At 34.6% G+C, this 27,983-nt stretch overlaps 1 protein-coding gene across 1 annotated transcript in view; it reads left to right on the top strand.

Annotated features, from left to right (window-relative positions):
* The window catches only part of OSBPL8 (oxysterol binding protein like 8), a 146,892-nt gene that overhangs the window by 35,151 nt on the left and 83,758 nt on the right, over window positions 1–27,983 (top strand). Inside the window, 3 exon segments of the mRNA XM_055341899.1 lie at window positions 5,596–5,704; window positions 21,661–21,699; window positions 27,303–27,339. Of these exon segments, the coding sequence (XP_055197874.1) occupies window positions 5,663–5,704; window positions 21,661–21,699; window positions 27,303–27,339 (118 nt within the window). The 5' untranslated portion in view covers window positions 5,596–5,662.

Below are 27,983 nucleotides of genomic sequence, written 5' to 3'. Positions count from 1 at the left end.
GCTCCATCCCAGGACCCTGAGATTATGACCTTGAGCTGAAGGCAAATGCTTAACTAACTGAGCCACCCAGGTGCCCCAGAAATAAACTTTTTAATTTGTAGATTATCATTTTGATGAGGGAGCAGAAGGCAAGTTGAGGACAAAGCACAAGCTGACACCTCACAGCCTCCCCTCCATCCCACTCCTGGGTGGGATGTGTGTGACATTCCTCCAGGAAACATCCAACTATCTTAATGTTAATGCTCTGCTAGAGGGAAAAACAGCCTTAGCTTGATAATTGCTGAGCCTCCAGTATCCTGAGTGTCTTCTTTAGCAAATCACAGCCCTTCTGGACACCTCCCTTTTTCCTTACCTCCCTCAACTCCCAAGTATATAATCAGCCACTCCTCACAACCCTAGTGCAGCAGCTCTTCCTGCCCACGGATCCTATCCCTGTGCTTTAGTAAAACCACCCTTTTTGTACCTAAGACATCTCAAGAATTTTTCCGTGACCAGTTCGCTCTTGAACCCCAACATTTCACATCAATTACATTTTGTAAAGACTGAATTAACATACAAAAGGCAAAGAAGATACAGTAAAAAAGTCGAATCAGAACATGACTAATTTAATAGAGGTAGCAGGAAGCAGAAAAGAAAGAAAATTAAGGATAATGCCCTAAATTCCTTACCTTTGATAATAGGAAGCTGAGAGAGACATTGCTAATAGGTCAAGAAACAAGTTTTTTTTTTTTATTTTTTTAAAGATTTTATTTATTTATTCATAGAGGCACAGAGAGAGAATGAGAGGCAGAGACCGCAGGCAGAAGGAGAAGCAGGCTCCATGCAGAGAGCCTGATGCGGGACTTGATCCAGGGTCTCCAGGACCATGCCCTGGGCTGCAGGCGGTGCTAAACCGCTGCGCCACCAGGGCTGCCCAAGAAACAAGTTTTTGATATTTTCTTGAAGCTAAAGACTACAACTAAACATATATAACAAAAAAATCCTAGAGGGAGAGGGTGATTGATTAGAGGCTTAAGGTATAAGCACAGTAATTTCCCCCATTTTTCAGAAGTGAAAATCAAAAGATGTTTAAATTGATGTAGTTTTGGAATGTTAGGTCTGGAGTTGATGGCCAGTTGAGTTCTTGAGACACTTTTGGTGCAAAAAGGTGATTTTATTAAAGCATGGAGATAGGTCCTTTGGTAGAAAGAGCTGCTGCACCGGGGTTGTGAGGAATGGCTGATTATAAACTTTCAAGTTGGAAGAGAGTTAGGGATAGTGTAAGTTTAAGAAATTTGGAAGCAAGGTTTCCAAGAGCTTGAGAGGCTAGCCGTTTGTTAGGAAAAGGCCATTTACTACTGGTTAGTAAAACCTTCCTCATGAGACCCTTCAGATGATATCAGTGGGCCATGTTTAGAGGATTGTTAACTATAACCTGGGGTGGGGGTGGAGGGCAGATCATAAAGATAAAGGAAGTTTTCAAAGGGATTTTTTTTATAGGATTCTGAACATTAACCTGGGCTAATGTCAAGCTAAGGTTGCCTTTGCTTCTGGTAAGATGTTAACATTGAAGCCCCTAAGCTTCTTGAGGAAGGTCATTCTACCTGTCTCAAGGACTTGTCTATAAGCTGTAATTTATAAGGAAGTTTAGTATTTTTCTTTTGCCTTTGTTCTCCACATCAGTAATTAAATGGGGTAATTTTGCGAATTGAAAAGCAATAATTGGGACTCATTCATTCTATAAATATTGATCCTCTAATATTGAAGTACCCCAGGGATCTGAACTTGGTCCTTTTTTCTGTCTGCACAAATAACCCAAGAACTCTCACCCAGTCTCATAGTTTTAAATTTTTAAATATGAGAGAGTGGAGGTGTGGGGCAGAGTAAAAATAATAAGCTTTACTGTGGGATCAAACTTAAGTTATCAACTTAAAATAGACTGCTATAGTTAGCAGTTGTTATATGTAAGCCTCATGACAACCACAAAATAAAAACCTAGAGTATGCACAAAAGATGAAGAGAAAGGAATATAATCATACCATTGAAGAACGTCACCAAACCACAAATGAAGAGAGTAAGAGAAGAAGAGAGGAATGCAGAGGAATTATGAAAATAGCCAGAAAGCAATGAACAAAATGGCAATAAGCACATACTTATCAATAATTATTTTTAAAAATTACTATTTTAAATCTGATTGGACTGAATAGATAAAACAACAATAACAACAACAACAACAACGAAAAACAAGACCCATCTGTATGCTGCCAAAAGAGCCCCACTTGAGATGTTAGGACACACAAAGTTTGAAAGGGGAGGGATGGAAAGATATTTCATACAAATGGAAACTAAGAGAAAGCTGGAGTAGCTATACTTATGTCAAACAAAATAGACTTTAAAACAAAAACGGTAATAAGACAAAGATGGGCATCATATAATGATAATGAGATCAATCCAACAGGAGGATGTAACATTTGTAAATATTTATACACCAACATCAGAGCATTTACGTATATAAAGCAAGTATTAACAAGACCTGAAGAAGACAGCGATACAATAATAATAAGGGACGTTAATACCCCGATATCATGGATAGATAGTCCAGACAGAAAAGCAACAGGAAAACACCACTCTTAAATAACGTGTCAGACCAGATGGAATTAATAGACATAATCAGAACATTACATCCAAAATCAACAGAATGTACAGTCTTCTCAAGGACACATGGAACATTCTCCAGAGTAGATCATATATGTTAAGCTACAAAACAAGTCTTAAGAGTATTGAAATCATATTAAGCATTACTTTTACTACAGTGGTTAGAAACTAGAAATGAATTACACGAGGAAAACTGGAAAATTTACAAATTTGTGGAGATTAGATAACATGCTACTGAGCAACTGTATGAGTCAAGAAATCAAAAGAGAAAAAAAATACCTCAAGACAAAAATGGAATCTATCAAAATTTGTGGGATACATCAAAAGCCATCCTAAGAGAGAAGTTCATAGTGATAAATGCCTATCTCAAGAAACAAGAAAAGTCTCAAACAACCTAACTTTACACCTTGAGGTAATATAAAAAGAACAAACTAACCCCAAAGTTAGTAGAAGGAAGGAAATAGCAAAGATTAGAGCAGAAATAATGAAATGGAGACTAAAAAGACAGTAGAAAAGATCAGTGAAACTAAGAGCTGGTTCTTTGGAAAGATAAACAAAATTGGCAAACCTTTACCTAAACTTGCTAAAGAGAAAAAGGACTCAAAATCAGAAATGAAAAAGGAGATACTACAACTGATACCACAGAAATACAAAGGATCATAAGAGACTACCATGAACAATTATAATCATATGCCAACAAATTGGACAATCTAGAAGAAATGGACAAATTCCTAGAAATATATAAGCTATCCAGACTAAATCATGATGAATAGAAAAGCCGAACAGATCAATTACTAGTAAAGAGATCAAATAAGCAGTAAAAACTTCCTACAAGCAAGAGTCCAAGTTTATATGGCTTCTCTTGTATATTCTACCAAACATTTAAAGAAGAATTAATATCAGTCCTTCCCAAACTCTTCCAAAACATAACAGAGGAGAAAACTCTTCTCAATTCCTTTTGCAAAGCCAGCATTACCCTGATACCAAACTAGGTAACCACAAGAAAAGAAAATTATAGGCCAATATCCCTGAGGAACATAGATGTAAAAATCCTGAAAAAATTTTTAGCAAAACTGAATTAAACAATGCATCAAAAGGATCATACACTATGATCAAGTGGGTTTATTCCAGCACTGCAAGGATGGTTCAGCATCCACAAATTAGTCATTGTGGTATGCCATATTAATAAACTACAGTATAAAAAAATTTCCATAGATGCAGAAAAGGCATTTGACAAAGTTCAACATCCTTTTATCTCAACAATGTAGATATAGAGGGAATGTGCCTCAGTATAACAAAAGCCATATATGAGAAGTCCACAGCTAACATCATATTCAGTGATGAAAAGCTGAAAACTTTCCCCCTACGGTTAGGAACAAGGCAAGGATGCTTGCTCTTGACCTTTTATTCAATATAGCATAGGAAATGAACCCTTAAAGTGGAATAGATAGGATGAAAAAAATTGGTAAAATACTTTTGGAGTTGAAGCTTTCTATGGGTGTTTTATTTTTAGTATTGTCAACTTCTAGGATAATATCTGTCAATATTCAAATATGAATTTTAGTGTGCATCTCAGACATAAATAATTTTTGTATCTGTTTTGGATTATTATTTATTCATATAGGCAATTGTGGTGACAATTCATTGCAACAAATGTTTACTAAATATGTACCATGAACTAGCACTGGGTAGATAAATGAGTAGAATGCAGTCTTTGTCCCTGAAGAGTAGATCATGAGAACAAATAATTACAATGCATTGTAATACATATAGTGAAGAAGTATACCTAAGGTTTATAAATTGAAAGTCCACTTAGCTTAGGCTAATTGTGTATTGGTTATATCAAAGAAACCAAATAATAGCCCTCCAAAGCCCAATTAAAAAGTATTAATATCAGCATTTATATTTAAGTGCAGCCTTTTAAACTTGCTAAAACAAGAAAATGTTTTTGGAACTTCAAGAAATGATCACAATTCTGCTGTCTTACTGATTTTGGTTTTGTTGGCGCGTTTAAGGAAGGATTATTAAAGAGGTTATTAGAGACTTTTGAATATATAAAGTTATATGAATTCAGATTGGAGATTTTGTTAGAATTCAGAAGAAAAACATTTGTAATAAAGACATGCTTCTAAGACTTTTAGAAATAAGCTATAAAAGTGATACATATTCATTGTAAAAATGGGGAAACAGAAACACAGAGTATTTTATATATAGTGTTCTGTAATTTGCCTTTTTCACCTAATGTGGCCTTCTTTCTAGTTTATATATAAAGAAAATACGTAACAAGTATGTAAAAAGCTACCTAATTTTTAGAAATCGCTGCACAATATTCCATTGTATGTCTATATATAGTATAATATAAACAAACTCCTAATGATTGACATTAAGGTTGTTCCAGTTTTTTTTATATCTTTACTTTGTTGAATATGTTTATTTATCTTTGTGCATTTGTATAAACACATGTGGCATAATTATTAGCCTTGCAATTACTGGATTAAAGTGTACATATTTTAAATTGCCCTTCCAAAAATTGTTATGATCTATATTCCTCTCACAAAAGTGTATGAGAATGCCTGTTTTCCTTCATTCTTGCCAGTGTTAGCAATATTAGCACACTTTTTAGTTTTTGCCAATGTGATCATGAAAAAAAGAACATTTTATTTCCTTAATTGTAAATAGATTTAAACATCTTTTTAAACTTTGAACAATCTCATCATATCTGTAACTTGTTCTTGCTATTCTTCACTTGGTATCTAGATATATTTTTTCTTCTTTCATTTTTCTCTGAACCTGAAAGCATTCTTTAAAACACATGTCAAAATTTGTTTTCTCCATTGTTGGATTTCCCAATAACCTCAGCCTAGGATGATTTCTCCTTCCCAATAGGCTTACTGCTTTATTTTCCATTTATCACAGTTTTATACTAGTCCTAATACGTATGATTTTTTTTTTTTCTTCTAGGATTTCCAAATTTACAGGATGGCTGAACATTAATGGAAAGAGAAGCATAAACTTACTTTCTTTCACTATGGATGCAGGTTTGGCAGATGGAGAACCCGATCAAACTTCGGTAAGTGGTTCAAATACAGTGTAAATACATCTACAGCTGTGAAGTGTTTGATTTTATTCAAACACTTTATTCATTTTATTCAAAAAATGTATTTAAAACAAACTTTAAAAAAGAATTTAAAAATAATTATTTATCTGAAAAAAAAAAAAACAGATAAATTTAACACTTGTTGAAACAGAACCCAGTTTTCTGATAGCTCCTTCCTGTCTTCCCCCTCTGCTTACTTGTATTAACTTGGTCCCAACCCTTGGGGTGGTAAATTCTTTGGGAACGCAGAAGCCAACTTTTCTGTTTCATATTGCTATGGAATTAAATTGAGTTGTTTGTAAATTTTGACTTCGTAAAAGTCTTCATTTAGACTCAAATGTAGGAGTAGTCTAATGACTGATAGCAAAATGCAATTTTGTTTGTGTTAACTTTTTCCAGCCTTTTCTGAACTTCTGGCTCAAACTTGTTTAAGTTTCTTAAAGGGTCAAAAAAAGTTAAACTTTAAAATAACTTGTTAATAGAAAACAAAATGGGCATAGAAGTAATTTGGCTTAAGAAGGTTATTGTCACAACGATTATAAAAGGAAAACTGATGGTAGGTTATTTTATTTTCACTATGATTTCAGCAAAAAATTAAAATTAAAGCTTTGTCTTAGAACATGTTTACTTTGCCTTAAATGTCTTATTTAAAGTTAATAGATTTTCTTAACTCTTTTACCTGAAATAGTTTTAATTTCTTATTTATAATAAAGAAAATGCCTGTGATAACAACAACTGCTATTCTCTGTATACTTTGTCAGACTGCCCTCACAACAGCCACTAAAGGTAGCTTTTTGTTTATTCTCACTTTTATAGAAAGAGAGAAGGGCTCTGAACTGGAGGTTAATTATCTTCTCTAAGACTTCACAGCTTAAGGGGTGTCTCAGTACTTTGCCACTAATGTGTTGACTCTGTGCCTGTCTTTCTGAATAGAATTGTTTAAAATTTGCTGTTACCTTTTGAGAGATATAGCAAGCAGGAGTAGGGAGGAGCAGAGGGAGACGGAGAAGTAGACTCCCCGCTGAGCAGGGACCCACCCCCCCACCCCCCACTCCAATGCAGGCTTGATCCCCGACTCCAGGATCATGACCTTGAGCCAAGGCAGACACTTAACCAACTGAGCTACCCAGGCACCCCAATAGTATTAAATTCTATACCAGAATACCTGTGCTATATTAATAAAGTTTTATTCCCTTTTTTATTCCAAATCCTTTTGATATAGAGATTGGAGCAAGATATTTAAAAAGCAATGAGAACAGTTTTCTTTTTCTTGTTAATTAGTTTTCTTTTGTGAAATATTGTACCTTATTTTAGAGAGAATAATACCAGTAATTCCAGTTGAACTACTGAAATATTCTATATTTGAAACTAATCTTGAGATCTACTTTTGAGTTACTTATTTATAAAATATCACCTTTGAACTGCACAGTCTAAGCTAGTTACTATTTAGTCTAGAAGTGGGTAAGAACATGGGCTTTGTAGATCTTCAGCTACATGTTACAGTCTAAGCTCTTTTGCTTGGTTGTATGATCTGGGTAATTAATTAAATTCTCCAGGTTTTCAGTTTCCTCATCTATTATATAAAGATAATAGTAGTATCTACCTTCCACAATTGTTTTGAGTTTTGAGATCATATATCTGTAAAGTGCCTATTACAAAGCCACAGACTTTATAAATAGCCAATAAATAAAAGCTAGTATTCGTATTGTTGATATAACTAGCTGTATTAAGTCTTCTCTCCAAAAAGATAATTAGAAGGCAGGAGAGGCAATAAAATACATTGAAAAAAGCTGTAGGCTACTCAGTAATGTGGGAGTTATACTTTCTCAGAATCTCAGTTTTTCTTCGTAGAATATTGAGGCAAACATTCTGCTTCAATAAAAAAATATATAGGTAAGATTATTCATTCTACTTGATAGAGACAGTATGATCTAGAGAAACCAGAAATTTCTTTGAAAATAGGAAGCAATATGTCAGTATGAGTTGGTAGTGTTTTTAAAAATAATAAAATGCACTAGTTTTTAAAATATTATTAAACTTTTTTTGAATGTAGCCTTGATACAAATTACTATGCCTGGTGAAAGGGATGCCAAGAGGTAATACAAAATAGTCTGTCTCAATTAGGTTTATTGGGGAAAACTAGCTAGATGGATAGCTAAGGCAGTAACAGATTTACTGAGTGTTTTTTTTTTTAAGATTTTATTTATTTATTTATGAGAGACAGAGAGAGAGAGAGAGAGAGAGAAAAGCAAGCTCTATGCATGGAGCCTGACATGGGACTCGATCCCGGGTCTCCAGGATCAGGCCTTGAGCTGAAGGCAGGTGCTAAATCGCTGAGCCACCCGGGCTGCCCGATTTCCTGAGAGTTAAGTGATGGACATAAACAAGGCATAGTTTACAAGCTGTGAAAAGTGGGTGGTTGTTATACACTGGGGTAGTTAGAAAAGTTTTCTTAAAGAGAATGTAAACTTTGACTAGCACAGGTAAATGGTGAACATAGGATTGAAAATGAGCAAGGAGAGCATTCTAGGAAGGGAGAATAAAAAGAGGCAAAGCTAAATGGGAGAATTAATTGCTTATGGGTTTTTTTTTTCCTAAGGGACAAATGAATTAGAAAAATTAAGGTATATTGCAAAGTAGTGTTATTTACAGGAATAATAATTTATGAGTCAGAGAGAGACCAAAATTGTAGAAAGTTTTGAGTACCAGACCCAGGATTTTAAACTTGATTGTGTAAGTCATGGTATGTCATTGAATATTTTATGTAGATAGATGAATCTGGAAGCAAGATATAAAATGATTAGGAAGAGTAAAAGATAGTAAGAGACTATTATAGTGGTCTGGATGTAAGGTTGTGAAAGCTTGGATTCAGTATGACTATTAGTGTCCATTGATTTAATATTCTTCTGCAACGCCTGGGTGGCCCAGTGGTTGAGAGACTGCTTTTGCTCCCTCCATGGAGCTTGCTTCTCCCTCTTCCTGTGTCTCTGCCTCTCTCTCTCTGTCTCTGTCTCTCATGAATAAATAAATAAATTCTTTAAAAAAATTAATATTCTTTTTCCATAGAGGATTACTTTTTCTATTCTTCTTTTAAGTAGGCTCCACACCCAATGTGGAGCCCAACCTGGGGCTTGAAGTCATGACCCTGAGATCAAGACCTAAGCTGAAATCAAAAGTCAGACATTTAACTTGACAAAGCCACCCACACAACCCTACTTTCTCTATTTTTAAAAAATTCTTTGACTCATTCGTTACTCTACTTGTGTATAGTTCAATTTTTATGGTAGTTTTGTCTTAGGCAGTAAATACTGAAAAATATGGATTGAATCTCTGTACCTGGAACTAATCTATTTTAGGACACAAATATATATTTAATATGTGTCTTTTGATATTTTGTAAAAGTCCAGAACTTAGATTTAGAAATTAACCACTAAGAAAAGCTTGAGTTAAATTTTTATTAATAGATTGAGGTAGACTGTGAAATATTTTTTTAGATTAAAAAAATTGAATGTTTTTCACCTTTGGGAAAGTCATTATATCTTTTGAGTATCTTATATATTATTTCTGTTGCCAGAAGAAACTTTCTTTAGAAGTCTATTAACAGGTAAAAATCTTTTGTTGTATTAAAAATGTTTTATATAAATGACTTTTCAGAAAAGAATACAGTTTTTAAAATATGTATGAATCTTCTCACTTGAAGTAATCTTTCTTAAGATTCTAATGTAAATTGGGTATTTTGAATCAAGGGTTTCTGAAATGGAAGGAATGCAAAGATGATTTAGTTCAGTAATTCTTAGAATGTAGTAAATGAGTATCTTCTAATGGGCCTAGAGATTATCCAACTTCCCGAAACTTTTCTTTTTACACACTTAAACTAGATGAGTTTTTCAGGATTACGAGTGCTTTGGTATTCATAAAGTAAAATTGGTATGTTATTAGACTTTACTGAGAGCTTTAAATCCTAATCTAAGAACTGTGACTACTATATATAATATTTGGCAACATTGTATAGCTTGTATATTTGGGCATGCAAGTTAATGGAATTGCCCCAGTGTTTGGTAGCATCAAGTATTATTTTGAGTGGATCAGAGTTTTAAATGTTGCAATTCTTCTTCCTTTTATAAATATTATTAGCTTAACTTCGTTGTTACGGATTTGATTAGTTTTGTGTTCTTAGTGATAATTTTTTTAGCAACAGTATTTTAGTATACAAATTTCCTAATAATTGATCTTTGAGACATGTATGCATTCAAGTCTAATTATAAATTATCCATATGCTAATTTCTTATCATTCCAAAATATTCTTGTATAATGGCACTTTTTTGTTCTTATTAGATACTCCCTCCATGGAAAGCAGGAATGTATGGAGGACTGTGAAGTCTCTTGTCTAATCTATAATAAATGGGCCTCAGAGTTTGAGGGTCACCAAATTTGGCACATCCTCTTATCTAACATTTGACTGTCCTTTAAGACCAGCTTGTTATGTGTTTTGCAAATGTTTAGATACTTGAGAGAGGCTGTTCTCTTTTCTTTCCCTTTAACAAAGGGGGAAGAAGGAAATAAAAGCCTTTTGAAAATGTCCAAGTCCTTTGACTACTTTTCATCCTTCGCCTTTGTAGGAAACTTAGAGATCATTTATTTAGTCTAATGATTTACCTAATGTAAGAATTCTATCTATAGTATCCCCCAGCAGCTCATCATCCAGCCTCTGAATTGAACATATGATAGATAACATAGAGTGTCAAAGACCTCTTAAATCATTATGTTTGAACTTGAAAAGGCTTCTCTGTTAAATTTCACTGTTGTCATTAGACTAGTTTCCTATTGCCGCTGTAACAAGTTAACAGAAATTTGGTGGCTTAAACCACAAATTTATTATCTTATAGTTCTGGATATAAGAAATCTAAAAGCAAGATGATGTGTTCCTTCTGGAGCCTCTGAGAGGAGAACTTATTTCCTTATCAGTGTTTAAAAGTTGCATTCATGCATTAGCTTATGTCCCTTTACTCCTCCCATCACCTCTTTTGTGGTCACATCTCCCACTGCTCACTTTGATCTTCTTGCCTCCCTCTTTTAAAGGCACTGGGGATTATGTTGGGCCCTCTCATGTGCTTCAGGATAACTGCCCTATCTCAAGGTCCTTAACTTAATCACATCTGCAAACTCCCTTTTACCTTGCGAGGTAACATTCACAGGATCAGGATGGGAGGCCATTCTTCTGCCTACCATAGTCATAGTAATAACCCCTGGTGCATCCCAGTCTAGGGGAGTGGGCCCTACAGCTGGGTGATCCAATATTTGGTCTAGTGGAACATCTTACCTGTGGAAGTGCCAGTTAGATTGAGGTCCTCAGTTGTGTAAATTCTTAGGTTGCAGAGATCTTCTTACATAAAGTATTAACTAGTAATTTTAGTCACCAATTTACCTACATACTGATTCTGCCATATTAAAATAGCTCTAATAGCTGCTTGGTAACTCTTAAGAATTTATATTTTAATCACATTTAAGAATGATGTTATCTTTCTTGAGCTTTTTATTATGGAAAATTTCAAATGTGTTTTTCAAAAGATGGACTAGTGTAGTGAATCATCATGTACCTGTCACTTGCCTTCAGCAATTATCAGTTCAGGTCGGTCTTCTATTATCTGTAGTCCTACCTTCTTATCCCCCCCTTTTTTTTTAATTTTTTATTTATTTATGATAGTCACAGAGAGAGAGAGAGAGAGAGAGGCAGAGACACAGGCAGAGGGAGAAGCAGGCTCCATGCACCGGGAGCCCGATGTGGGATTTGATCCCGGGTCTCCAGGATCGCGCCCTGGGCCAAAAGCAGGTGCCAAACCGCTGCGCCACCCAGGGATTCCCCCCCCCCCCTTTTTGTAGATATTTCAGTCAATATCTCTAAAATATTAATATTTTTTTAAACTTGAACCATAAATACCATTAGTATCCTAAAAATGAGTAATTCTTTTGTCAATGCTTAAACTTCCCCTGATTATCTTATAAATATTATTTTTTGTAATCCTTATGTTGGCCTTGGTTGATAAGTCATTGAGGTCTTTTTAATCTTTTAAATCTGTCTTGCATCTGTTTTTAATTTTTTCTTTTCAGTTTATTGAAGTGAATAAATAAGGTAGTTTGTCTTGTAGAATTTCTCATCATCTGGATTTTCCCCCATGGTGATTATTTAGTATCTTCCTTAGTCACTTATGTTTCTTGCAAGTTGATCATTAGAGTTAGAGGCTTGCTCAGATTCAGGTTCAATTTTTTTTGACAAGTATACTTCATTGAGGGTGTTGGGTATTATTATTAGGAGGCATGTAATATCTGTCTCCCTTCTTGTGATAATAGCAGCCATTGATCATTGCCTAGATATGTTAATTCACTAAGGTTGTATAAATTAATATCCTAACTAGCTTACAGAAATGAGGGCTGGAGAGAATAACTGTGACTAGTCCCTTCCTTTTACCAAAACTAACCTGCCTATATTTTGTCTTCTAGACCATTAATCTTTTTGCATTTTACAACTTTACTGAACTTTCTACTAAAGGGAGACATTTTTTAAAAGGATAAAACAATTTTACAAGTATATCTTATACTTTATCTTCTTTAACTTATGAATGTTACAAGTTAATAGTACTTAAATATTTGTAATGTTTGAATTTCCCAAGTGGGAAAATATCACTTAGTTATTTCGTATCGTATAGGTACTTAGATTCTATCTTATTATAGCTTCTTTTTTTGACTTGTTAAATGTTCTTATTAGAAACTTGAATAATATAATGTAAAAAATTTGCAGATATATAACAAACTCTAATAAATTGGTTTCCATCTCTAAAAGAGATGGAAAAAGAATTAGTTTTGAAAAATAGCCAGTGATTTACACAGTACATCAGCACAGTACTTCTAAGCCAGAAATATTTTGTATTTCCATTATGCTTGCAGAGCTTTTCCAAGTATGTTTACAGGACTATGGAATTCCTCAAGACCCTTTCAGAGAGTCTGTGAGATTAAAAAAAAAATTATTAGTAATACAATGGTATTTGATGTTATTTGCCCTTTTTCTCATTCTCTCATGAGTGTACAGTGTACTTTTCCAGAGACTGTATGTAATGATGATGTCGGTCTGCTGGCTAATAAGAGTATGTGCTTGTGTTTTCAAGTTTTCTTAGCTTAATTTTTTTCCTAAGCAGTGTTTTTTTTACTCAAAATTTATTTTTTTAGAATAGTTTTTGGCATAGAGAAAAGTTAGAGTTCCCATGTACTTTGTACTCAATTTTCCCATTACTAACTCATTTATGGTACATTTGATATAATTAATGAATCTAGATTGATATATTTTTAACTAAAGTCCATACTTGATTCAGATTTCTTTAGTTTTTACATATTGTCCTTTTCTATTCAGAATCCCATATGGAATAGCACATTACATTTAGTAGTAATGTCTCCTTCGGGTCCTTTTGGCTATGATTTCCTTGTTTCTGATGAGCTTGACAATTTTGCAGAGTACTGGTTAGATATTTTGCACAATGTCCCTCAATTGAAATTTGTATGTTTTTCTCTGATTAGACTGGTCCTTATGGGTTTGGGGAGGAGACCACAAAGGTGAAATGCCATTTTGTCACATCATTGTCAAAGGTATATACTATTAACCTGACTTGTCATTTCTGATGTTGACTTGAATCACCTGGCTGAGATAGTGAATTTCCATTTTTAATTTACAATAGGGCAAATATCAGTAGGTATAATCCACTTTAAACAGCAGCTCTTTGTAGTCTTCAGTGATTTCTGGGATAGTGAAGGGATCTGGAGACCAAAAGTTTGCAAATTCCTCAATGAAGCCGTTATCAACTAACATTTTAAGGAAGAATAATTTACAACTTCCTAATATGAAAAGAGGGATCCAGAAAGTGATGGAAGTGGAGGCAGGGTAAAAAGAAGTGATAGGGCCTTCCCTTCAGGAATGAGGGAGTGATGATCAAGATAAAACTTTATTACAAAATTGTACCTAGCATTATTATGATCTGTATCTTTCAAGGAGATTTGTTTTTATTTTGTTTCTGTTTTCATTTTGACATTTACAGATATTGGTTGAATGCATACTTATTTTGTCTTTGTGAGTTATAATATTTTGTCTGATTCACATCATCTGCAAATAATAGTTTATTTCTTTCCAATCCTTATACAGTTAGACCTTTGGTTTTGTGTATGTATGTCTGCAGGTGAGAGTTGGTGAAGTGTTAATGGCCTTTTTTATTTTTCTAGAAATTCATCCATTTTGTGTAATTTTCAAAAATTTTTAAGATTTATTATTTTGTTACTTTGTAGAATCCATCATGTCCTCTTTAGGGCTCTCCTGTTTGGGGGATGTGGCACTTTTGCTTCTCTTTTATCTCTCATGTTTTCCATCTTTTCAGTATCCCCTCTTATTGAATTCCTTCATCACTCTTCCTGCTATTTTATTTGTCTTGCTATTCAAACCTGCTGTATACTTTGTTTAATCATAATATTTTATACCCAGTATTATTGTTTTCATTCATTCATGTGAATGTTTGGTCATGCTTCATTTTTTACAGTAGTCTCTCATACCTTTTTGAGCATATTTATTATGGTTAAGTTTTCAGTGGGTTTGGCTCACTAATTTTCTCTCTAGCTGAGATTCTTCACTTTATTTTATTTCATAGTATTTGGACCTTAGGATATTAATTATTTTTATGAATTTATGCTTCCTTGGAAATAATATTCTTTTGGGAATATTAATTGCTTTGTCTGATTGATACTGTCCTAAGAATGGAAAGAGCCTGGAGACTCTTTTGGTTTGATAAAGGGAATATATATCTTAGAGAAGAGAATCTCTTGTTAAAATCATTGCTTCATCATTTTTCATTTGTTCTCCAACCAATATATTCTGTTTCTTAGAGAACTTTTCTGTATATCTTCTCTGGGCATAGCTCACAGCCACAAGCTGCCTTCCTAGTTGTAATCACTTAGTTCATTTGGGGAAAAGGGTAGTGAGAGATAGGGGTCAACCTCTTTGCCTGTGCTTATAGTTTTTTGCATACCACAACTGGACACACGTGCAGTCCTAATTCTAATTTATTTATTTATTTTTAAGTAGTGGAGCCCAACATGAGGCTTGAACTCACAAACCTGAGTTCAAGACCTAAGCTGAGATCAAGGTTGGATGTTTAACCTACTGAGCCACCTACAGTTTAAAAATAGTGTTTAAAAAATAAAAATAAAAATAAAAATAAAATAAAATAAATAAAAAATAAAGTGTTTAGAACTGTGTTTAATGTTTTCTAGTTGGTAATAAATCATGTTCTATCCTGGTAGTGAAGACAGGATGGGCAATGATCTGTCCAGTATTACTAAGAAAAAAGGGCACAGAAAGATGACTTACAACATTCCCTCTTACCCTTACCCCTTTCCTCCATGTGTGGTACTGTACTATCTTTCTGATCTAAGGTTGTTTGCTATCCAACCATCTTTAAGGACAGGTTCAGAGACAGTATTAGTTATTTCACTAGCAAATAACTCAGTTTTCATTTGTATAAGAAATCAGTAGCTTTCTTTTTGGCTTTGCATTCTCTATATATAGAATGACTGAGGTGGTGGCAGAAAGAACAGCAGGACTGTTTAACAGTTCATTCCTCTTAAGATATGTGGCAGCTGTGACATGCCCTTAGTTTAAAAATCAAAAGTAGAACTCACATAACTCCCAAGTAAATAGATTGTCATTTATTCAATAGAAAGTTATTTGTTTTGCTAAAGTAAACTTGAGGAAAACTGCCTTCAAAATTTTATTATTTAATATCCATAAATAATGCAATCATTCAGTTTTTAAAAGTATAGATAGAAGATTTTTCAAGAACATTTTTACTTGCTGTTTCTCTTAAGCCTTAAGACATGCAGGTGCTTTTATAAGCAGAATACCATTAAAGCCACTGCTCTATGCTTAACTCTATTTAAAAAAAAAAAAAAAGCTTTTATTTATTTATTTTAGAGAGAGCATGAGTCTACAACCGGGGGAAGAGTAGAGGGAGAAGTAGATTCACCTCTGAGCAGGGAGCCCATGTAAGGGATGGAAACCCCAGGATCATGACCTGAGCCAAAGGCAGACTCTTAACCAACTGAGCCACCCAGGCACCCCTCTACATTTAACTCTTAATTAAGATTATGTCCATTAAGAATCTTAAATTTCTTCTTGTTTTTGTAGAAAATAAAGTGAAAGTCCATCAAACCTCAGATTAGAATGTGAAGGATTAGAATTTTAGCATGTTAAAGATACATGAAGATAAAATTTGATTATAGGTTCAAGAAAACCTCCACTTGTTCAGCTGTTTAAGAGAGCAGTTAAGGGATTTTTATCCAGACCTCTGATCACCTTAGTAGGTTTTCATTAACTTAAGACTACTTCACAAGTCACCTTACTAAGTTTAATATAGTGAAAACGACAGCAATGGTGCAAAAAAAAAAAAAAAAAGCATGAGAGGGGAAATGAATTTGTGTGTGTGGATACACAAGAAGTTTAATTATACTTTTGGTCAAACATTTATTGAGTTTAGAAAATTAACCTACTTTCACAGAGCACATTTATGCGCATGGTACCTTGTACTTGGTTTTAGTTCTCACAGGCATTATTGTTTGCTGCTTAGGGTAATTGGTAGAAAGTAAAACTACAAGAAATGAATAGCAACTAACATTTGGTAAATTTCTGTCAAATGCTTAGAAGCTATTTCAGGTGCTTTGCATGTAAACTTATGTAATTTTCTAACAAACCTATGAGATAGTATTACAACCCTCATTTACTAGCAGAGAATACAGATAAGTGTCTCAGGGTCATATAGCTAGTAAGTGGCAGAACTGGGATACATTTTGGCTCCATAGGCCAAGCTTTAATTATTTTTCTATACTGCATCTCAACCAAGTTACAATCAGAATATACAGGTTGGAATTTTTTTTTAAAAAAAGATTTTATTTATTTATTCATGACAGACAGAGAGCTAGGCAGAGACACAGGCAGAGGGAGAAGCAGGCTCCATGTAGGGAACCTGATGTGGGACTTGATCCCGGGTCTCCAGGATCACACCCCATGCCAAAGGTGGCGCTAAACCGCTGAGCCCCCAGGGCTGCCCTGGAATTTTTGTTTTTAAGGTAATGTCAAACCTCTGAATTTTTTCTTTTTTCTTTTCTTTTTTTTTTTTTTTTTTTTTTGGAGCCAAGAAACAACCTGTTTAGTGTTGTGATTTGGGAAAGTGATCTTGGCAGAATTATGGAATATTGCAGGGACAACTAGCTGAACATTATAGACTTAACTCTGAGGGGTCTTGAAAAAGTCCATTGCTCAGGTTGTATGTACCCCTGTTCAATTGAATTAGAATCTGAGAGGGTGAGATACAGACATCAATACTTTTTAAAAGTCTTCTTGATGATTTTAATGCACAGCCAAAGTTGAGAACTATAGAAATAGAGGCAGTGAGCCCAGGGAACAAGTTAGCGTGGAGTTGTGTAATCTAAGTAGAAGAAAATTAACACCCATAGGGTGGTGTTAGCTGATCAGAAAATACGTCCCTTTTGGGTTTTGCTTTTTTTCTCTAGATTTTTAGAATTTGCACTTTCCATTTTTGGGTTACTTTATTAGTATACAGAGAAAAAACTCTTATTTTTGCAAACTTACTATATGTTCTGATCTTGGCTCTGTGTCTCATACACTTTCTCATTAATCTCCTCCAATGTACTGGGGGGAAGATATTACTCTGTTTCTGAAGAAACTGAGACTCTGAAGGAATTAGTAATTTTTCTAAGATCACATAGCTAATCAGCGGTCCATGTTAGGATTTAAATACACACACTCATATTTTGTTATTCTTGTCATTGAATGTAAAGGCTAATGTTTTTATATTATAAATTGATCTGTGTCATACCCAGCCTTTTAAAAATTTTATGTGGATTACCTAATATTATGTACACTTTGAAAAGTATGTGATACGTGATCTAGTGTATTTAACTCAAACCTTGTTCTCCTTTAACTAATTTTGATTTTTCTATCTCGGGTGAATATTTTGGCATTTAGGCAGTATATAGTTGCTGAGACATGAAGAACAGTTGCTAATTGCATTTTTATGTGTGGTAGATATAATTATGAGTCATGGAAGTTGACGCTTCCATAGTATTATTAGCAGTCTTTCCTGTGGCTTGATACTTAACAACATAATATGCTAATCAGTAATTTGTCAGAAATAGAACTCTAGAGGGAAAGAAAGTATTTGTTATACAGTCCTTATGGCTTAATTAAGATCCTGGTCATGATTCAATATAGAATGTGGGTTTATGTATCTATGTAAGGAATTGGCCAAAATGAAATTCCAAATAAACTTTTATTTCAGACTGAAAAGCAAAGTCATTTAAGTAAGTCATAAGATTAAGCATCATACCCTGAAATATTGATGTATGTGAGCTGTCTCCTCTAATCAATTGTCATATCTAACCTGGCATGATTGTGATGTGATTACATGGTTTCTGTTGTGGTTATCAAGTGACTAAGTATGGTTAGGTCAGATATAGAGGAGAATATTGATTAATTCAAAGGCCAAGGTCATGTGGATTTAGTTCTTTTAATGGATAGTTCACTTTTTTCTTATTTCATAACCACATACCTCACCAGCTGTCTCACCAGGTGTATTAACCGTAGTTACAGCTGACATAATCGATTTTGATCTTCCCTTGTATATGAAGTCCTTGATGGAGGAAGTTGTTTTCATCATGGCAAGAGACCACCATTACCAGAAGCTCCATTATGAAAAATAGGTGGTGAATCTGTAACAGTGTTATTTATGAAGGACAAAATTATTTAAGAAAAAAGGGAATTCCTAACAAAGGAATTTTGGCATATGATAGCCAGAGACTAATAGTGGAAGAAAATATGAATATACTTTACATTCATTTTAGAGAATGTCAGAATACAGGGGCTGTTGCTATTTTCTGGGAATACTATGGAAGTCTTCTGGTGAAGTTACTTTATTTTTTTTAGACTAGGGGGTGGGGCAGAGGGAGAGAAAGAATCTTAAGCAGGCTCCACGCCCAGTGTGGAGCCCACATAGGGCTCCATCTCAGGACCCTGAAATGATCTGAGCCGAAATCAAGAGTCAGACACTTAACTGACTGAGCCACCCAAGCGCCCCTGTTGAAGGTACTTTTGAACAGAATCCTAAAGGATAAGAGCCAGTGTGGAGCTTGCAGCTCTGTTAGGCCGTCTATGATGGTTAGGCTGTACTAGTTGAGGTTGGGAGGGAAGGTGAGTTAAGGTTTTTCACTTCCTCAGAAAGGAACATGATGGTGCAGTGCAGGGGCACTGTCCGTGGAACTGTTCCACATGGAACTCTGTGGGCAATCCCCTACAGTTCTTCCTGAGAAGAGACAAATGCAGTGACAACACATGTAGTATCCCTCTGAGATACCTGGTGTGGGAGGCCAGGAAATCCCTCACCAAAGATGTGATATTTTATCTGAGATAAGAAGGAGTGCAGCAGGAGGATGATTGGGAGACCTTTAAGAAACTGGAGCTCAGAAGAGTTAAGGTGGACAACTAATTTGGGGAGTTGTTAGTGAATAGAGCCCCTTTAAAAGTTAAGTCAATGGAATCATCTGGGGACAACATGTTGAATGGGTACAAAAGATATTCTAGGATGCAACCTGGGGGGCAGAGGCAGAAAGGGAAGAGGGGAGCCAAGTAAGGAGAGGGAAGAAGAGAGGAAAAATAGCTTGGAAATTGGGGAAGGAGAAAGAGTTTTGAGAAAAGGAGTGATCAGTGGTGGCAAATCCTAAAGAGTGGTCGGTTAGGTTGAGCTGGGGAGAGGTAAGTTTGGCTAGACTTGAAATGTTTTATGGTGTAGGCACTTAGGACTAATTTACATTTAAATTAAATAAATTCAACTCCTCAGGTTTCACTAGCCACATTTCAATAATTTAACAGCTATGCATAGCTAGTAGCTGCTGTATTGGATAGTATAGATATACACTATTTCCATCATCACAGGGAGTTCTATTTGATAGCATTGTACTAGACCATTGTAAAATTAGGGAAAAGTTAAAGAAAAATTCATTGTTTTACTTATTTGCAATAGCAATAGAGAAAATACTATGAGATAACTAATTATGTATTACCAGAGAACTGATGTTAGGAAGTCAGAGTTTTAGTTTGAACTGTGGTAGCAGAATTGGCAATTTGACTTGAGCCTTCAAGGTCAGGGAACTTTCAAGCTATTGAACAGGGAAGCAAAAACAAAGGGAAAAAATTGCAGCTCACTCTGAGCATAATCAATTTTACTAGACAGAGAATTTAGGTAAGTGGAATTTTAGAGTTGCAAAGCTATCTTATGGGGCATCAGAACACCTCTGTGGCATGAATGCTGTAGACAGACAATGCTGTAGACAATTTAAGTGTTAGGATTTGGGGCTTATTTTCTAAAGAATGGGTACTATCAAATGTTTTTAAGTGGAGGAGTAACATGGTGAATGTGATAGTTTATGGAATTAACTTGATAAATTAAGATGTTGGTTTTTTTTCTTAGTCTTTGTCATTTGTTGCACTACTAAGTAATTATGCCGTATGTCTACATACTGCTTTTTAAAAAGCCTATAAAGTAAAAAAAAAAGTAAAAAAAAAAAGCCTATAAAGTACACTCATGTAAATCATTATTAAGCCTTACAATTATTCTGGAAAATTGTAACATTTATAATTATGTATTCACAGAGAAGAAAATCTCAGAGTTCAGTAATATGCTAATGATGGGGCTAGCTTGAAGAATTGAGTAATACTGGGTAGATTGGAGATAACTTACCTTAATGTCACATAAATTACTATATAGTACATATAGTCTCCAATCTTGTTGGCAGTAGGGACCATGTCTTTATGTTTTCAAATTCCAGTACCTAGCATAGTAAATGAATGAATGAGATGTGACTTAGTGCAGGGACATTTATTGAAAGGGAGATGAGAAATGAGGTGATGTGAATCTGGCCTAGGAAATAATATTAATGGGAATTGAATGAAAGGTCCAGATGTGAGGTAGACATTGTCTAGGTAAAAATCATCTAAACTTAATGACTTCTTGAGATGTTGGGGGTGGGGGAAGAGTCTCAGATGACTCGAGGGTTTAGGTCTCAGTGAAAATAAGATGCTACCATTGAAAAACTCCGGCAAATTGGCATGGAAACTGGTTACTGAGGGAAACTACAGAATCTGTTTTTGACTTAAAGATGCTTTTCTAAAACCAGCTTAGAGCCAGCCCTTCCTTTGTTTATAGACTTTTAGAACCAGAAGTTAATTTGCCGTAATGTCTGAATCATGCAAGTGGCAATGTTTTGGGGTGAAGTTTTAGAGATAGGGTGGATCTAAAGGAGAAGCTTGGAAGTCATCTGAATAAAGTTCATAGATAAGATTTGAGTATGAGCACAGTCTGCAGGGAAGGAGCAGGTAGAGAAAAAACAAGTAGTTGAGGACTGAACATTGCTTATGGCCACTCACTTACTAGAAGAGAAGACAAAGTGGAGCCAGGAAAACAGGAGAAGGGAAGCCAGAGGAGTCGAGTACTTTAGAAACAGAGGAGAAAGTTTACGTGGGGAAATGGCTGATAGAATTAAATACATGCAGGGAGGATAAGAACTGTGAAGAAGCCTCAGACTATGCCTGAGACAACTTCACAGACTGGCAGATTGATGGGAACTTCTCCTCAGAAGTTTTTGTGTTGTTGTTGTTTTAAAGAATTGAGTTTCCAGTGTAAACATATTATTGCCTTTTTTTTTTTTTTGCTACTTCTTAAAAGATTAATGCACCACTTAATTCATTTGATACACTGTGGGTGCTCTCTAAATTCAGATTCAAGTGTTTGACATTAAATCACTCCTGAGAAAATTTATTTTTTTTTTAGATCTTGCCATATTCAGAAGTTGCTGAAGTTCAAGAGACAGTGAGTAATATATAGTGCTATGTATGAAATGTTAACATTTTTGTATTTTTTCAGGATTTTGAATTGGATTCCTAAAATATATTTTGACTCTATTTTATCATAGATGGTTATGTCATTATACTAAGTAACATAGATTGAAAAGATCACATTAAAAATTTACATTTTTTTCCAAAATGTAAATAGATTTTTTTTTACTGTAAAAATCATGCATACCAGTGGGGGCATATTTAAACAATACAGAAGAATGTAATAAATAAAATTCTACCTTCTAGAGGCAACCACTTTTAATAGTCTGGTGGCCTCTTTACTAAGTTTGTTCATGTGTATTTGACTTACATATGAAATTTTATAAAAGTAGAGTCATACAAACTTTTATAACCTATTTTTAAAGGTCAATGTATAATGAACAGTGAATAAAAAATCTTTAATGGCTACATAGTATTTAATTATATGAATATTATTTAATAGTAGATTATTATTTTAGATTACTGTAAATGATGTGATAAATATCTGTGGATGCCTCTTTTAATATTTTGGATGATCACCTTAGTATACATTCCTAGAAGTACATTTACTGGATCAAAAGTCTGATTAGGTTATTTTAAAATAACTGCTTGGCAGGCCAGTTAATATTCTCTATCCAACAGTGATAAGCTCTAGTTCCTAGAAAAATATTTCCGTAAAATATCTCCTGTAAAACTCAGGGATAAAATGTACACAATGTGTGTTTTGCAGTTGATGCAAGAATATGAAAAGTTCAGTTGAGTACAGAGAGAGGACTCAAAAAAAAAAGGAGAGAGAGAGAGAGAGAGAGGGGACTCCTGTAGAAAGAACAAACAAATCTCAACTATGTTTTAGATCTTTTCACTAAAGACTACTACCCTGAGGGCCAAAGATAACACTAAAGAGAGTGATCTTGGGATGTTTTATATAATCCTCCTTCCAAATTGTGGCTTCTGAGAGCCAGCTGCAGAAGGATTGCTTCTATGAGTACAACTTGATCAGCTTTTTTTGGGGGAAAGAGGTGCAACTTGCTTGAAATTTTATTTTCAAATTGTATCAATGCTTAATAAGCTTTTTGTACTTTGGCTTAAGCTCAAAAGATGACTTAAATCAGTATGTATGTAAAAGGGAGGTGCTGTGCTTAAGGCAATGGAATCAAGCTATAACTCTTACGAGATTGCTTCTGTGTTATAAGGTGGCCATCTGTCCTGAGTTGCTTGGGCCTAAGGGGTTTCCAGGATATAGGGTGTGATTATGAATTTCTACCTATTCCTTTATACTTCTGAAAGATGGCAAGTTTTATGCTAATTTTAGATGGCACGGCAAATACTTAGAAGTACATTAAGTAAAGTCCCATTTTTGCATAATGCTCTTTTCCTGAGATTTGTAGACTAAAATCAGTAAAGATTTAAGCTATACTTCCTGCTTTTAGTTAAAGTAGTTGATAGTATACTAATTAATAACAAATAGAAAAACTCTAGGTGTGTTACTATTATTTTACCATTTTCAGCCCATACTTTCTGCCAAAATAGAGAATCTGTTTATATGATAAAGAAATTGTTGAAATGACTGTATGGATGTCGTTGAAGGGATAATGATAAATATGATGTTATTCAATTAGAGGTAATGTTTGCATCATATCTTTAATGGTCTTCTTTGAATAAGCTGAGGAAAATTTCCTGGATTCTTTGAGTTTCTACTAGTATTTTGGTTCTCTAACAAAAGCCAAAAGGAGTTGACTAGCTTTTTATTTTTTTAAATATCTAAGATACTTGTGTAGATATTTCACATCAATAATTTCACATTGTCTTTATTCATGTGTTATACAAGATGGAACTGTGCCTAGTAGGCCCAGGTCCTAAAAGCAATAAAAGTAAGAAGTGTAGTGTGTGCGATCTAACAGGAGCGCAAGACTTCAGTGATATAAGTTACTTGGTAAAATTAATATGTAATCTTCAGTTATCCCTATCCCATTCCCCATTGGCATCACTTACAGGCAGCTCTGGGAGGATCATTTCACTTGGATCCCAGTTTAATGCCTTTGTATCCACAATTTTCTGGGGAAGGTTTCTGAAATCTTACTTCTTGTTATATTTCCACTTTTACTGGAGTGTTTCAGCTTAATTCTTAGTTCTGCTGTTCCATTATAATGTCTGTTTTCTGGTGCCTGTTCTTTTATTCTGTTGCATTTTTTGGCCTCTTGTGATTAGCTGTTCAGGTTCATATACCCTAACTCTCAGACATATCATAATTTATACTGTTTCTTACAAACCTGAACCTTTCTCTGTACAAGTTTATAGATCCAGTTGCCTACTTGACATTTTGACTTGGATGTCTAGTAGATATTTCAAATTTAACCTGTCTCAAACTTAACACTTCTGTTTTTCTTTCAATAAACTAACCCCCTCAATGTCCTTTCCATCTCCCGACAATGACAGTTCCATGCTCAGACCCCAACACTTACATCATTTGGATTTTTCTTTAAAATAAATAAACTTCATGTTTGGTCTGTTTGGAAATCCTGTTGGTGCTACCTTCAAAATATATTCAGAACTCAACCACTTCTTCTCCCCCTCACCTCTTACCTTGGTCTAAGTCTCTTTCATTTCTCCCCCTACGTTATTACAGTAACTTCTGACTGGTTATACTCCTGTCCCTCTAGTCCATTCTCAACACAGCAGCCAGAATAATCCTGTTAAAACGTTTTCAGATTATGTCACTCCTTTTCTCAGAAATCCAGTGGCACCCCATCTCATTCAGAATAAAGCCAAAATCCTGACTGGGTCCTACACAGTCTGGCACCCATTTATTTATTTCTTTTACTTCATTTCCTACTACTTTACTATTTGTGTTGTATTCCAGCCTCTCTGGACTTTTTACTATCCTCCAAGCCCTCCAGACTTGCTCCCATCCCAATCCACCACTCTATACATGTTCTTCCCTTTGCCTAGAATATTCTTCCCCCTTATGTCCTTATCATAAATTCCCTCATTTTACTCAGTCAGTTCTGTAGTGAAGCCTTCTTAGGTCACCCTATCTTAAATTATAACTCCCTCTTCCTTAACATTTTATAAAACCTCGTTCTCTGCTGATTTTTTCCTTAGTAACTATACTATATAATATGCAACAAATTTTTACTTGTTTAGTATGTTATTATTCATTTCTCCCACTAGAACATAATACCACAAAGGACAAAATTGTTATCTTTTTTGTTTACTCCTATATCCCTTGGTGCCTAAAATGATACCTGTCCTATATAATAGGTATTCATAAATATTTGGTTGGATGGATGAATGATAGGAATAGACAGTGTTTGTTTTGATTCTTTATTATCTCACTATGAAAAATTAGTCTAATAGAATCAGATTTATATGACAAATATACTTAAGATAATGTTGAAGCATAATTTGAAACATATCAGAAGTTACTGTATATGGTAGAGATTGTTTTCTGGGAGCAAACAGGCAAGAAGTACAGCTGCAAAGAAGTTGACATAATGCTGTTAATTAACAAAATTTGAGAATTATGTACAATGAAAGTGAACTTAATTATTTACTCTAAATAGAAGATCAGCTAGAAAGCCTTCATAAATGACTGGCCCTGTGAAATTAAATAGTCCCAACTATGCATATATGGTTAGAACCATTGCTCTCCTTCAAGAAATTCAGATTTTCTGGTAAATCTAGGAAAATTAGTAATTATATCAATACAGAAAGATTTTTTAGAGAATGTCTGTGAAATATTTGTCAAGTTGACCATGGTTGACTCTGTCATTTTCCTAACTTCTTTTCTGTTTTCCAGTATCATACTAGTTATTGGTCTATAACAAATCTGAAAATTAAGTGGTATAAAACAGCAAGCATTTATTATTTTATAATTTCTCTGGGTCAAGAATTCAAGAACAGTTTACTAGGTGTCCCCGGTTCAAAAATCTCTCAAGTGGTTGTAGTCAAGCCACTGGGGGCGGGGGGGCGGGGGTTGCTGCAGTCTCATCCAAAAGCTTGACTGGGTAGATGGGAGGGCAAGGAGACCCAAGGCAGGAGATATGTTTACCCAACAAACTCAAGTGATGCTTGACATCATTCCTTCACCTCATGGGCCTGTCTACAAGACTGCCTCATGACTCTGCAGTTGGCTTTCCCCAGGGTGATCTAAGAGCTAGCAAGGGGCTATAAATAAGATGCAGGTCATAGTCTTTACAGTCTAATCTTGGAAGTGACGTTGATTCACTTCTGCTATATTCTATTCATTAGAAGTGATTCAGTGAGCCCAGAATATGCTCAAAGAAAAGGGATTATACACGAAGACAGGGGGATCCCTGGGGCCTTCATAGGGATTTCCTACCACAAACACTTTAATCTTTTCCCGCATGCTTGCTCGTTGTGGTAACATGGCCATCAGTAATAAGGACTTAAACACAATTAGTTCTTTGTCATTACAGCTGTATTTTTTTTAGTTTATCTTTGAAGCTGAATTCAGTTTATAGAATAATGGGCAACTATGGGAAAATGACTAGAGCCAAATGCCATAAAGGAATTAGAATCCAATTTCAAGCATTAAGGAAGCAACAGGGCCAAGATTTTTTCCCTAGGAGGCAAAGCAAACAACTGCTACCTTTCTTTTTGGTCACGGATAATTAAGATTCCTTCATTCAATAATATAATCAGTGGGAATTTTAAATTTTTGTTGTTACTTCAGTTTTGATGTTGCTGTACTTGATATTTGAAATGAAGGAAAGCTGAGGACTCTGTTTCTACCAAAGGAAATCAAAACACTTGTCTATAGGCAACATTTAGCATAATGTTGTATGTTAAAATAGTAACTGGACAAAAGGTCAGTAGTCTTATTTCTTTGTGTTGATTTCAAGATATTCATTTCAGGATTAGATCTTCCTTCTTAAAGACCAGTAGCTCCACGTGATAACACTCCATATTAAGTGGGTCTTAAGAAAATTTTATCTGACAATAAAATTTATCATTCTAACCCATATTGCTCTTTGTTTTTTTTTGCCATTTGAGAAAAAAAAAATTGTTCTACTTTGTTGATGTCTTTGTAAAAGCTCTTTGCACAATGCTTGGCATATAATAAGCACTCAGTAAATGTTCCTTTCTTTTTATAGACTGAATTTCTATGTAGTGTTAAGTGCTTTCATGGCATGCATAACTAATATTTAATAGTGCATGGGTGTTATAGATTTATAACCATTTAAATTTAAAGAATGAACAACTTTGGACTGTCCCTTACATTTCTAAATAATTTTACCACTCCTAACCCATATCTTGAGTTTAAATTGAAAGTAATTTTTGACTTGAACAATTTTTAAAACAAAAATACTTAGTTGATTATATTCTGGTCTTTCCGTCTTTATTTTCCAAAACTTAAATATTTGTTAATGCTTAAGCCAAGATCTTTTTATGTGTGGCAGAGGATATTCCTTGTGAACTATGATTACTAGGATTGTTGTGCATGTGCTTTCTACTTATAAACTAATGCTTATTTTCCTTGTCCTTTTGTTTCACTGCTGCTTCAATCCTGATGCATTTTGCTTCTTCCTGGTTTGGATTGTATTTGTTTGCTGCTCAATTACCCTGCATTTAAAGCTTCTTGGTGATAGCAAAGATGTCCTTGGGCCATCAAGTAAGTAGCCAAAGTTTGAATGGCATATTTGGAGTCATAATATTTTGCTGTATAATTATAAAAGGCATATGTTATTTCTCTATTGATTATTAAGTCTTTTTCTTTTCTTTCCAGGCACTGAAATACTAAGTAAAGAATATAAATGGTCTTTCAGTGCCCATCTGAGTTTGGTAGTGTTTGGATATTTACTTCTTGATTGTCTAAAGGTGGATTATTTACTTAGCCAACTACCTAATTCATAATTCAAGACCTCTTCATAGCATTCCTTTCTACAATTATCATAAAGCATAGATCAGACTTCTTTGAGACTGGACATGGTACAAGAAATTCACTGCCATTTGAAAATGAGAAATACTGTTTTGGTTTTTTTCCCCCCACCATCTTTACATAATAAATAGGTTTCATAACCAAATTATCTATTTGTACTTTGGAGATTTCATAAGTGAAACATGTTTCATCTTAGAGATTTAGAAAATATACCCATTAAATTTATGTCTGGAGAAAAAAGGTTTTTTTTTACCAGTCACTGCTAGCTTTGAGGGGCGATATATGATGAGTACAACATGTGCCCTGCCCTTAAGGATCACTATAGTTTAGCAGGGTTTTTATAGCCTTTACTAGATAATTTCAGAGCATTATCAGAG

This window comes from Nyctereutes procyonoides, unplaced genomic scaffold (assembly GCF_905146905.1).
Source record: "Nyctereutes procyonoides isolate TBG_1078 unplaced genomic scaffold, NYPRO_anot_genome, whole genome shotgun sequence".
NCBI classification, from domain to species: domain Eukaryota; kingdom Metazoa; phylum Chordata; class Mammalia; order Carnivora; family Canidae; genus Nyctereutes; species Nyctereutes procyonoides.
The sequence above is the reverse complement of the archived record's forward strand: the minus strand, read 5'-3'. Positions and strand labels throughout refer to the sequence as shown.